We start from the raw sequence: 13,968 nt of genomic DNA, 5'->3' as shown, positions 1-13,968 counted from the left end.
ACCATAATGTGGTTACAAAGAAAAAGAAAATCAATCAACCTGGAAACTGTGAATATAATACATCATTTGGAACAATACTATATGCCAGTTATTTCAGCATCTAGTCTCTCAGGTGTCCACTAACATGTTCAATCTCCCGACCACGTCACAAAACTGTGCTACTCCTTGGCAGTGTTTAGTCCTTTCTATATTCAGTCACATTTAGTGATCCATTTACACTCCAGTCTCTGTGGGATCAAGGATATATCACCTGCTCTTTCTGGTATATGTGCCACATCGATCAATTGCCAATTTATCAGTAGTGTGGTTTTCTCTATATAATGTAGCACCAAGGATATGTTCATCACTTTATTCTGCTACAATGCTGACCAATTCTTGTTTTTATCTGTTGCATTGTCTGACTAATATAGATGTAATTGCATGGACAGCAAATGCAATAAATCACATTAGATGTATTACAACTTGAGAAATGCCCAAGTTCTATATTTAAGTTGTCATGGGCAAAATACCTGGTGTTTTGAGTGAACCTGCAGGCTATGCAATTACCACACTTGTAGTTGACTTTCATTGGTTTCAACCCACAAGCGTCATTCAGTGTTTAGTCTGCATGTAGGTGTGTGAAGAATGGAGAATGTGATCTTTAATGATTTGCCTCTTTTAAATGCAAATAAGAGCAACATTTAAATTCAATGTCCTGCAGATGATGCCAGTGCCTAATGGAAGCTTTGAGCTTATTAGTGTGCTAGCAACAGGTTGTGACATAAACCAATTTCTCATTAGATATGCCTGATTTGGTATTTAGTAGTTCCTCTCTAGGATTGAACCACACCCTTCGGATTGCTGCCCTATTTTATGAGGATGGCCCCTATTAAGTAATATGTGGGTTTCTTTGAAATAGTCTGTGCTGCGAGTTCAAATGCGGCGCATCCTGAGAAACTGACCATAAGGAAGGCCATCCCGCAGGGAATGAGGGTGAAAGCTCTGGTATACAAGATTATTTCTTTCAGTGGGTTTTCTGAAGAGAGTAATAAGCTTCCCTTCATCATGTCTTACAAGGAGGTTCAAAAAGGCAATTTCAAATCTGATGATTACAGTTTAACTACAAATAGTTTTGCACTCTGTGTAAATAAGCCTCAAACTATGTTAATCTAGATTCAGTATCTCGCCATTCCACAAAGTTATCATCTATATATCTTTTCCAGCATCTAATTGATGCTCTAAATAGTTCCTATCAGTAAGTAAGAGTTGCTGTTCCACGGAATCTAGGTACATGTTTACCAGATTTGGGGCAAAAGCAGCTCCCACTGCTTTGTGCACCAGGCGCATGGGTCTGAAAAAGATCTGTTTCACCGGAAGCCAGTGCAAAGAGATGATAGCGGAGGAGATATGGACTCTGGAACAAAGGCCTAAAACAATCCAGGACGAGAAATTTTGAACTAACTGCAGTCTCCAACTTTGACAGGCGGGAAGATTAAGATAAATTGAATTGCAGCAATCCAAAAGAGGAGACACAGGGAAGAAAGTGAAAAGATATAGAATGATTACGAAAATGTAACTGAAAAAAACAACTTCACTACAAATGAAACTTAATCTGAGAGTTAACGATAAGTAGATTTGAATGCCCATATTTTTTACTAAACAATGGGAGTAGGCTGAGGGCCTAGTTCATCTGAAGAGAAGGAGAGCTCCCAAATGAGGGAGGAGACAGAGGGACTGAGACTTTCTGCCTTGCCCTCTTAATTTAAAATTATTGCTCATCATACTTCCTTGGGTAGAGTGAATGTGTGATCACACTTCTTAGTTGGGGAAAAGTGCCCATTTAAGTTGCCCTGGAACACACAAAAATAGATATTTAGCAGCCCTACATTGGGTATTGTGCCTATTAAGGTGCCCTCACTATGGTATGGTAGTCTATTCATCCACACAATAGTTGTTAGGCGGTCTATCTTCTTTAATTTATATGCATAGTGTGCTGCCCTGCAACAGAAAAGTGACTCTCAAGGAAATGGGGTGTTCCTTTGTTACATAGTGAAATCCTAAAATTTTATTTGAGAACACTTTCTGAAAAAATGCATCGACTATGGGTCAACAGCCACATTTTGAAGGCCTTGGAGAAGACACTTTTCCAGCAACTGTACCCAGCAGCTTTAGGTAAACTCATAACTGAAATCGTTGAAGCGTACCTCACATATTTCAGTACTGCCTTTCAGAAAACAAACTTCTCTGTAAAGGGTTCAACTGTTGCAATCTTTCCAAGCATCTTTTTTAATGAGACTTGCGAGGTCAGGCTCTCAGCACATACAACATATGCTATAAAACACACATAGGTGGGAGACCACAATATAAGGGGGCAACTTTCTCCACGCTGTAGTACTTGAAGAGTAGCACAAAAGTCAACTGTTGGAAAAAACGTCCATGGTGGAAATAAAGTGAGACTAAAGTAAACTATTTTTTTTAAAAAATCAACTTCCATCTGAATTAAGAAGCCACAAAAACGTTGCATGTCAAAACTGGCGGACACACACAATGTAATTTACTAAGGTAGATAAGTAAAGTTGGCTTCACGTAAGAGTCAAATGAGAAAGAAATACTAATTTGAGAGAACCCTTAGATGAATAGTACTTCTTGAGTCAAGTACCTGGGAAAGCACCACTGTGTCCACTTCAGCAGCAATTTCTGCTTGTCGCAATTTCTCCTCATAGTCACTCTTCAGCCGCTCCATTTCATCTCTCGTTTTGTTCAGCTACATTATTTAACAAGAAACACAGAGTTTTACAGTTCTTAAGTATTGCGTTCTTGCAGTTACAGTACGCTGTGAGCAGTCAAATTATAATAGAAAGTGAACACTATTACATTTTAAAAATGTTACATTATTATTTTAAGTGTACTTTGACTGTAAAGTAACCTAGATACTGATGTCAAACGAAAAATCTCCAAACTTGGATGTGTTTATGTTCATCATTTTGCTCCAAATGACAGACCGAGCTCTACAAATAGAGATGAAACATATTTGCTATCAAAATATTCTCGGTTTCTACGAAAGTGAAAACTTAATTCTATGGAAATTCCTTTTTATTCATCCATTTTCAACTATCTAAAGTAAGAAGACAAATCTAGAGAGAGAAGAGAATGGTCAGAAACAGCAAATAACTTACCTTCAGTAACCTATTTTCTGATAGCCATTCCAATCTTCCTACAGAGACCGCGTTGAGAACTATCTCCCAGGTATCAGAATGGGACAGTAAAACCCATGCATTTCACCAGCTGGGGCTAGGTGGCCAACATGGCATAGGCTCCGAATGAGTTAGAATCAGTCTTGACCCTGCTCCTCATGAACAGTCCAGCCTGAACCGTCAAGTCCAGGGAGGACCGGGCCTGGCAGTTCAGGCTGGACTGATACCATGAGAAGTAGGGTCAAGACTGATTTGCATATGGCTGGGAACAAACTGGGGTGATGTGGTGAGCAAATAAACAGTGGATTAAACCCAGATCTGTGACTGGGGGTGAATGTTTGAATTGTTCAGCATTCTACCCATCTGTTCTTCTTGTTTTTGTGGTTTCATGGATCAGGATTCTGGGATCAAGAAAGGGGTTCAGCCCCCGGTCATCTTTATTGACCTCCTGATTCTTTACCTGGTTGGGTGGGGTCCCCCCGTCGGCGCTTGACACTGTCTAGACTGTTTCTCGCCTTGAGTTTTGTTTTTCTTTTTTGTTAGTTTTCTTTTCTTCAAAATTTAAAATATCAGTATTCGGTCTAACTTCTGAGTCGCCGAGCATAACTTTTGTAATCCTGCTGCGCCTCTGGGGATCAGTCGCTGCTTTGTGACGTCACGTAATTGGAATGCATGTGCTATCGGCCGGCCCTGGTGGTTGTAGGCCCACGTTTGTACTGCTGGTTTTCTGCACAATAAAGTTTTTCAAAAAAAAAAAAAAAGGAAGGGGTTCAGAAAGTAATGCGCCAATTCCTTACTGTAACCTTTGATAGCGTGATTACTCCCTCTTGTCCCAATAGTTACATCCCTTCCTAAATCTGATAGCGACCTCGATGCCTGGTGCTAGGGGATGTCAGGATGTGCTCTGGGTGTCTGCCCCTTTTAAGGTCCCTGTTGTGAGAGGGGTCTGAGGTGGTTATCACAGGAGGATGAGGGAGCTTTGGCCAATTAGGACATATAGTGCTGGCGGGAGTTGGGTCAATCTCACTCAGTAAGCAAAGGCAATCGGGGTAATGAAGACTACTGGTTAAATCAACGCATGTGTGTACAATGAACTCCGCTTTCTGGCAAATACATAGTTGTCCTTACATAGTGCAAAATGAAATGTTCAGTAACATCCGCTCGGGGGAAGGGGGGGTGTGGAGTGTGGCTGGTTGCACCGCGGATGAGTGGCGAGTGGTTAAGGGTGGGGCGGGGCCATCTAAAGGCAGAATACGTGGAATGACATATGACAGTTCTTAGTAACACTCATCTTTCCCGCAAATCATCTCTTCATGCTTCGATTGATTTATGGTGTTAAAAGCATACTTATTTGGAATATAGGAAGCTCTATGTATAACAGTATGTTTTACAGTAATTACTTGCAAATAAAAACTGTATTTCTGCGACAATTATCCATTACAACAAGACCCTCCAAACCTATTTTAGGTCACAAATATCGACTGTCCACATGCGGTCCTTAACCCCTTGCATGCCCGCCCCTTTCCCCGCCCAGTGCCGCGCTTTGTATTAGCGGGCGGAGTTCATGACGAGCTGGACTCGTCATGGGCACAGCGCCACCGCAGCCCATGACGAGTCCAGCTCGTCATGGGCACTGAAGGGGTTAAAGAACAAAGCAATGCAGATTCCCGCGTGTGAAGTGTGTAATTAGAAGGCATATTGTGTGGTTTTTGTGCTAGCCCTTCATGTAGATAATTGTACACTGAATCTGCTGCAGTGTAAATGCTAAACTTGAAGGTAACTAACTCGGTAAAACAAAGTTGAAGCAAAATGCATGCGTCGCAATATTTACGTCCTCCGATCAGGCATTATCGAAACACTAAAGTATAATAGAGATTACACATTTCAATAAAACATTAAGGTAAATGTTAATTACCCTCAGTAACTATCTTTCTGGTGGATACTCCATCTAGTTGCAAAGACAGAGATAAGGAAGGACTATCAAGTAGAGTTTGAATTTAGCCTATGACCATCCATCAGAACAGAGAGGCGGTTGTGATAGTTGAGAAATCTGGAGGGAGAGTATCCACCAGAGAGATTGTTATTGAAGGTAAACAACTCCTTTGAAGGGTACATCTACCCAGGGCCGGCTTTAGAACTGGTGGCGCACAGTGCGACAATGTTTTTTCTGCACCCCCCAATGACCACCTCCAGCACGGATTCCCTCCCCACCACCCTTTAACATTCTCCATAAGCACTCTCTCTCAGGTGCATTTAATACATTTTATAGTGTCACTCAAAAGTGAAGAGTGTCAGAGTACATTACATAACACACACATTACACAGAGACTATCAATCATAGGTGGATAAATCAGTGTATAGGAAATGTTACATAAGACAGAGGACAACAAGGGGTGGATTCACATATTATCCATACAGGTAGGCAGTATAGTTGAAGAGTACTTGGTCTGGAGAAGCACAAACTATGAATTTAAAATGTAACACAATGGATTGGGACTGTCTTTAATAACAAGTGCTGATTTTTACCCTAATTAACCCTTTTTGCAACATTAGAATAATGAAAGTCTGGGGAAAAAATCCATATGCTCCAATCTATACCTTGAAGTCTGACAGCAGTTCTTTGATGGCAGTTAATAGCTCACTGTAAACTGCAACTAACAAAAGGAAGTCTTTGAGAAAAGCAGTAACCCACTGACCTGTTTATATTACATTCACTTTGTGATCTGCATGGTACATGTTCTTTGCAGCAGGCATATTAACCCTCTGCGCTACCTTACCATTAATCAAAACTTCCACAAGAAAAATTCTACTAAACAAAACTGATCTCGCCTGGAAGAACATTAATCAAAGGAGTTTTCTTGACATATTAATAGTTGCATGAAAATTGCTGGAGGCCAGGTACGGGGCAACAGGTGCTTTTAAGCACAATATAAACTAGCAAACAGGCGTGCCCATGCGAAGTAGGCACCCGGTACTGTGGCACCAGTCGCACCGCCCTAGAGCCAGCACTGCATCTACCTGCAGATTTATCACATGTTCAATAGATTTTTAAGCATTACACCTTAGGCGGAGATTCTGAAGGAAATGTCAATCGAGGAGATCTGTAGGACAGAAAAATTAAATCCCTTCTCACCTCTGAATCCAAAGGTTGGCGGAAGTGTGAAGGGAAGCCCATGATCCACACAACAAATCTCAGCCATGGGAACAGCCCCAGCTAGTGCGAAGATAGAAGACTTTGCTCTGGTGGAATGTGCCTAAATTCACTCAGGCAGTTTCTCCTTAGCAAGGGGGCAGCACATCTTTATGTACAGAATTATCTATCGGGATACAACCATCTTTTGACCTGCCTTGCCGTTCTCGTGACCAGTATACTGTACTAAGAGAGGGTTAGAAACAATCTCTTTTGGAACAGTTGATGTAAGCACTAATTGCTCTTCTGGGGACCAACTGGTGCAATCTATCCTCCTCCTTGGTTGAATGAAATGAAGGGAAGAAGGAAGTAAGGGTAATGGATTGACCCAGAAGGAAAGGGGTCAACAACCTGGTAAGAAAATCTGTTTTAGTTTGGAGGACCATTTGTCTAGGAAGAAGCATGTGTAGGGTGAACAGATGCTCAGTGCTTGCAGCTCACCAACTAGTCTCACTGAGGTAATGGCCAAATGAAAACCTGCTTTTAAGCCAACAACTGGAAACTGAGAAGGGGCTCAAAATGAGTGACCATCAAAAAAGTCAAAACAAGGTTCTAGTCCCAATAGGGCACAACAAAAGGAGTTGGCGGAAATGTATCCACCAGTCCCATCTAAAACCTTATCGTTTTAGGGTACTTGAACAGGAATGGATAGTTTGGAAGGCAGAAAAATGCAGACAGGCTGCAATTTATCCTTTGATTGAGCTCTTGCTGGCCTGGCAGGACTGTACAGTTGGAACCAAGGGAAGGCTCAGGAGTGTGGAATTTAATCAAACATCTACTTGTCCATAGGGCAGATTGCTTCATCAATGTACTTGTCCTGTAACAAAATGTACTTGTCCTGTAACAAAATCCACTTGTCCCTTTTGCGCTATGTAATGTGGCGACAATTTATGGCAGCAATCTCATTGTATAAGAGCTCTGAAATAGCCTCCTGATTATGCCAGGGCTCCTTCCATAGTAGGGTTTGAATACTAGCAATTCCCTTATATTGCCACATTTCCCCAGCTCTACATACTGGGGCTGAAGGTAATGGTAAGCAACAGTTCCAGGGTTGGAATGACCTTTTTGAGACTGCAAACCTACTAACTTGCATGTTTTAAGGGTTTTCACCATCTCTTTTCTAGTCTTTTCCTATACTGAGAAAGGTTGGATATTTACCCCTGATAATGGCAGACATAAAACATCTTCCAGGGCTGGGAAAAAAATGGTTGGAGGGGGAAGTAAACTTACAAACACTCAGATTTTTTTCGCATGAGTAAATCTACACCTGCACATTTGCTCAAGCTAAAATGCACTTCACAAATATTTTATAGGAGTACTATTTCATGGCCTACTTCTGTAAAGTCTTGTGAATTCACGAAAGCCGTATATCTGCACGTAATCCAAGGACATGGGCGAACTTTATTTTATAATTGTGCTCCTAATTAGGTCTGGCGTTAACCATGACCTTTTGTGTTTATAAAATGTTGTCTCTCTCGCTCCATCGGCCAGCTTCACTGTGAGTGACAGCATTCTCTTTATTCACAAGGAGCATATTGGCACACAGTCGTTTTGTTCAGTGCCAGGAACTACTGTGCAATGTGTGCTTTTTGGGACCAAAACAATTTTTGCTTTTGCCAATGTTTGTTATACTGGTGAAGGCCTGGCAGCTACCACACCAATAAGGATTTACAAAAACCATGTCAAAACAAGTCACACATTGACAAAACCAAAAGGCTGACCAACAATCGCAGACCTACTGGATTTACCAATGCTTGTTTAGTTGAATGTTTCCCGCAATCTTATTAAAGAACAAGTTACTTACCTTCGGTAACGATATATCTGTAAGAAACATTAGTTAGTTAGATTCCTTACCTTAGAATATCCTCAGGCGTCAGGCTGGATCCGGAAAGATTTTTCGTCAGCAATACCCTTGCGCGTCGCTAGGCGTCGTGATCGCCGGGATGACTTCGGAGTACTTAGACACTGCCCTCGCGCGCCGATGTCAGTTCTTGTACACAGCTTTCCACGCCACGAACGCAGAGCCATGCAAGAAACCGACACTGGTGCCATGAATCTAGGGCCCTGAAAGGAATGACCTTAACCCTAGATATCAGTTCGCAGAACGGGGAGGATGGGTGGGGCGGTAAGGAATCTAACTAATGTTTCTTACAGATATATCGTTAATCTGAAAGAAACACATTAGTTAGATTCCTTACCTTAGAATAGATACCCCAGCAATACCAACCCCGGTGGTGGGTCTGCGAACCAAGATCACACCAGGAAGTCCTGGAGAACGGAACGTCCAAAGAAGCTGTCTCGCCGGACTTGGCTGTCCAGGCAATAATGCTTGGCAAACATATGCCCAGGGCAGTAGTAGCCGCTGTGGCCCGAGTGGAATGGGCCCTCAGCCCCACAGGAGGTTCCTTCTTAGCAAAGGAATAACAGGCCTTCATGCACAAAACGACCCACCGAGAGATGGTCCGCTTGTGCACTGCCCGCCCCTTCTTAGCGCCCACGTAGCCAACAAAGAGTTCGTCGTCCACCTGGAACGGTTTTGTGCGGTACAGATAGAAGGAAAGCACACGTTTTGGGTCCAGACGGTGGAGCCTCTCTTCCTCTTTCGAAGGATGCAGAAAGAAGGTGGGCAATGTAACAGACTGGCCAATGTGAAAAGCAGTAACCACCTTAGGGAGAAAGGAAGGACGAGTCCTGAGTACAACCTTGTCCGGATGGACAGAGAGGAAAGGAGGTTTAGAAGAAAGAGCCTGGAGCTCACTCACTCGTCTGGCAGAGGTGATGGCAACCAGGAAAGCAGTATTAAGAGTCAGAAGACGAAGAGGACAATTATGAAGTGGCTCAAAAGGAACGCACATCAGATAGGTTACACCAGGTTCAAGTCCCAGTGAGGCATTACGAAAGGGACAGGAGGAAACATGTGAGTAATGCCTTTAAAGAATCTAGCACAACAGGGGACTTGAAAAGAGAAGGCTGATTGGGAAGCCGTAAGAAAGCAGAAACAGATGAAAGATATCCCTTGAGGGTGCCCAGAGCAGAGCCCTGCTGGGCCAGGGAAAGAAGAAAAAGGAGAACTTCAGAAAGAGGGGCGGAAAGGGAATCTACAGCCTTTGCTGTGCACTATGCCACAAATTTGTTCCACCTGCAGGCGTATACCATTTTAGTGGAGGGACGCCTGGCTGCCAGAATGACATCGCAGACTTCAGGAGGCAAGTCAAATGGCATCAACTGTCGCCGCTCAAACTCCACGCATGGAGGTGGAAGCTGGACAGGTTCGGGTGGAGGACCATCCCCTGCTGCTGCGACAGAAGATCCTCCTGAAGAGGCAGTCGAATCGGGAGATCAATGGATAGACTGAGTAGCTCGGGATACCAGTACCTTTGTGCCCAATCTGGGGCCACAAGGATGACTCGGCCCGGTCGCGTCTGATCTTCAGCACTCTGGGCAGAAGTGGTATAGACAGAAAGGCGTACAATAGACCGCAACTCCACTCGCGATGAAAAGCGTCGCAGAGCGAGTGCCGCCTTGGAAATTCCAGCGTGCAGAACTGATGACATTGCGCGTTCTCTTCGGTGGTGAATAGATCTAACCAAGTCTCTCCCCACTGCCGAAAGAGGCCTTACGCCACGTCTGAGTTCAGACGCCATTCGTGATCCATCATGCACCGGCGGCTGAGTTCGTCCGCCCTGGCGTTCAGAGAACCTGCCAGGTGTTGAACCACCAGGGAGATGCCCTGATGTTCCAGCCATGTCCAGAGGCGCAGAGCCTCCTGACATAGGGTCTACGACCCCACCCCGCCCAGTTTGTTGCAATACCACATGGCGGTGGTGTTGTCCGTGAACACCTGCACTACACTTCCCCGGACAGAGGGAAGGAATGCCTTCAGCGCAAGACGGATCGCCCGCAGCTCCAATAGGTTGATATGGAGCCGGGACTCCTCCGGAGACCAGAGCCCTCTGATCTCCGCCTCTCCCATTTGGCCCCCCATCTCAGGAGGGACGCATCCGTCACCACTACGTGCTCCGGTTGGGGTAGGGAGAGGGATCTGCCAATGACCCAATCACGGTCCGTGAGCCACCACTGCAACTGCCTTGCAGTGCCCTCCTAGATCCGGACATGGTCGGACAGGTTGCCTCGATGTTGGGCCCACTGGAACTTCAGGTCCCACTGCAGAGCCCGCATCCGTCACCTGGCGTGATGTACCAGCAGGATGTAGGAGGCCATTAGACCCAGCAGACGCAGGACCATCCTGACCGAAACTCAGGATAAAGGATGAAAGATCGGAATCCAAGCCTGAATATCTTGAACCCGCTGTTCTGGAGGATAAACCTGAAACAGCGCCAAGTTCAGAACCACTCCAATGAAAAGAAGCTTCTGGGAGAGACTCAGATGTGACTTCGGCACGTTGATGGAGAACCCCAGCAAATGCACGAGGTCGGCCGTAGTCTGGAGGTGGGAGACGACTGTCTGGGGCGAGCCCGCCTTCAACAACCAGTCGTCGAGATAGGGGAAGACTGGAACCCCTAATCTGCGCAGATGAGCTGCGACCACCGCCATCACTTTCGTGAAGACCCGAGGGGCACTGGTGAGGCCGAAGGGGAGCACGGTAAACTGAAAGTGCTCGTGGCCTACCGTGAACCACAGGTAACGCCGGTGGGCCGGCAGGACGGGGATGTGGAAATAAGCGTCCTGCAAGTCCAACGCTACCAACCAGTCTCCAGGGTCTAGGGTAGCCAGAAATTGAGCTAAGGTGAGCATCCTGAACTTCTCCTTCCGGAGGAAGGCGTTAACGCTCCTGAGGTCCAAGATAGGGTGTAGGCCCCCTTTGCCCTTCTTTGGAACCAGAAAGTAGTGGGAGTAGCAACCCCGTCCTACTTCAGGCCCAGGAACGCGCTCGATGGTCCCCTTGGCCAAGAGGGCAGTAACTTCCTCCTGTAGAAGTAACAAGTGATCCCCCGACATGCGGTGGCATGGCTGGAGGGGTCGCCTCGAAGGGGAGGGAGTAGCCCCTTCGGACGATTTGCAGCACCCACCTCTCCGACGTGATGGTACGCCAGTGGGGCAGGTGATGGCGAACTCTGCCTCCCACTGGCGTGGAATGGGCCTGAAAAGTCAGACTAGGAAGGCTTTCAGACAGATGCTGCGGGGGCAGATGTGGGCTGACCAGCTCTATCCCCCTGCTCAGCCTCGGCGGAATCCACGTCCGCGACTGCGTTGAGACTGGTTCTGCGGCCTGTGGCTAGACGGACGTGTGGGGGCGCCCCTTCCTTGGCCACGAAAGGGGCGACAAGCGGAAGTTTGCGGGCGCGGGGTCGAGAGGCCCAAGGACTATCTGCTTTGTTGCCAAAGAGGTGACGGCCATTAAAGGGCATGTCCATGAGTGTGCTCAGGACATCCCCGGAGAAATTCGTGGATCTCAGCCAGGCGTGGCGACGAATCGCCACCGACGTCGCAATCGCCCTACCTAGCGAGTCCGTGGTGTCAAGCCCACATCGAATTGAGTACTGTGCTGCATCCCGCCCCTCAGCAACAGCCTGGGTGAGCAGTGTCCGGGCCTCCTCCGGACACTGGGACAGCACGTCTGACACCGTATCCCACAGGGAGTGGGTGTAACAGTCCAAAAGGCACGTGGTGTTGATAGACCACAACCCCAAACTGAGGGAGGAAAACAGCTTCTTTCCAAACTATTCCAACCTTTTGGATTCCCGATCCGGAGGAGCGGATGGGACGGCGGTCTGGGACGTAGAGGCCTGGATAACCAGGCTCTCAGGAGTGGGGTGCACCGACAGAAAGCTGGGGTTGCCCGGTGCAGGGCGGTGGTGCTGGGCCACGTTCCGTTCCACAGGAGGGACTGTGGAGGGCTTGGACCAGGTGCCCATCAGAACGTCAGTCGGTGCTTCATTGAACTGCACTAGAGGCTCGGAAGAGCTTACTGGCGGTTGAAGCACTTCAGTGAGGAGGTTAATCCACACGGTCACTGCAGGGAGCTCCTGATAAAGGGCTTCGGCAGACCTGCGCAGCACCACAGAATAGGTTGCACCCTCCTCTGTAGCAACGGAGGGAGAGATGAAGCCAGTGTCAGGGGAGGTGTCAAGGCAACTGGCATCCCCTAGCTCTTCTGCCCAGTCCTGATCAAACTGGCACTGCTGTGCCAGAGGGTCCTCAGACCCCTCCCAGTCGTCCCCGTCATCCGACTCCTGGTAGACAGGTTGAAAGGACGGAGCCGTGCGCCAGATTAATTGCTCGTCCATCGGCGCCGCTCCGACGCCGGGCCCGGACTAGGGCTGACGTCGTCCGAAGACAGCGCCGGGGGTGGCACCATAGGGGTCGGCACAGGCGGAGGGGTCGTTAGGTCAACCGGGATCCAGGCCTGGATCTCACGGGGGCCTGCGGTGTCGGGATTGAAGTCGACGACGGCGCCGGGGCCGGAGCCGCAGGCTCACTAGGCCTCCAGGTCGGACATGCAGGGCCCAAATGCGTGCCGGCAGGCCTCGACGGCGGAGCGACACTCCTCATGGCCACGAGGAAGTCCCGAATCTCGCCCGGAGTCGCAGTAGGCCCAGGGACCGGATGTGACTCCTGCTGGTCCAACGGAGCCGAGTGGGTGGTGTCAGGCGAGTCGCGTGACCGGTGAGAGGAGTCAGAATAGCAATGTCGCTTCTTCGACTTCTTCTTACTGTGCCTCGACTTACCGGAATGCAAGGACTTCGAACCCAACGAGCGGTGATGGCTGCGGCTCCGCGACCCGCCCCTCGACTGGGACCTCGAGCGGCGCGGAGCAGACTGCCGGATCTCGAGGAGCTTGCAGGACCGCTCCCGCCTAGCCTTCGAGGTCAAGGCCCGGCAGTCGGGGCACGACTCGGCATCATGGTCGCCCCCAAAGCAGTAGAGACACAGACAGTGGTGTTCCGTAACCGGCATCAGTCAGTGACAGGCATCGCACAGCTTGAAACCGAGCATCCCTACCGGCACCAGGAGTCTAGGTCGACTCGAAAAATGAACCAAAAAAGTTCAAAAAGTTTAGTCACAAAGTGACTAAAGGGTATGCTCTTTCCGGATCTGCGCTTACTGGCGCGGAAAAAAGAAGAACTGACGTCAGCGAGCGAGGGCGGCGCCTAAGTACTCCTGACGCCTGGGGATATTCTAAGGTAAGGAATCTAACTAACTTGTTTCTTTCAGATACTGGATACACTGATTTTCCTTTATGAGTATTTTTGGGGAATACTAGTGTAGATCAACACATTTTACTAAATGATGCTGCAAAGAAATGGTACCTATATTTTTTCAGTAGTTTAGCGAAAAGCTTTTGCTTTTTTTTGCGAATATTTGATTTTGAAAGCAAAGAATCACCAATCTTGCTTTCAAGCTACTGCAAATATTTGCATTTTGTCAGAGAGTATTCTGGGAGCACTATACATAGCCTCATATTGCTAAACTTTGAAAATGTGTGTACACATTTTTATACTGGAACCATTGTCAGTAGTGCAGTCAGAACTAACATTTACTTAGAGCGCTCACCCTAATAATAAAGGTTTTGCATTAATGAACCATTCAAACAGGTCTGAACAGCATTAACACATGGACACAAATATTACCTTAACTGCAGGC

General features: G+C 47.1%; 1 protein-coding gene across 1 annotated transcript in view; it reads right to left on the bottom strand.

Annotated features, from left to right (window-relative positions):
- The window catches only part of LOC146789438 (kinesin-like protein KIF15-A), a 645,535-nt gene that overhangs the window by 548,163 nt on the left and 83,404 nt on the right, over positions 1 to 13,968 (bottom strand). The window contains exon 7 of the mRNA XM_085631097.1: positions 2,639 to 2,743. Within this exon, the coding sequence (XP_085487223.1) occupies positions 2,639 to 2,743 (105 nt within the window). The remainder of the gene's footprint in view (positions 1 to 2,638; positions 2,744 to 13,968) is intronic.

The sequence above is a fragment of the Triturus cristatus genome, chromosome 10 (assembly GCF_964204655.1).
Source record: "Triturus cristatus chromosome 10, aTriCri1.1, whole genome shotgun sequence".
NCBI classification, from domain to species: Eukaryota; Metazoa; Chordata; class Amphibia; order Caudata; family Salamandridae; genus Triturus; species Triturus cristatus.
This window is presented reverse-complemented; position numbering and strand designations above follow the sequence as displayed.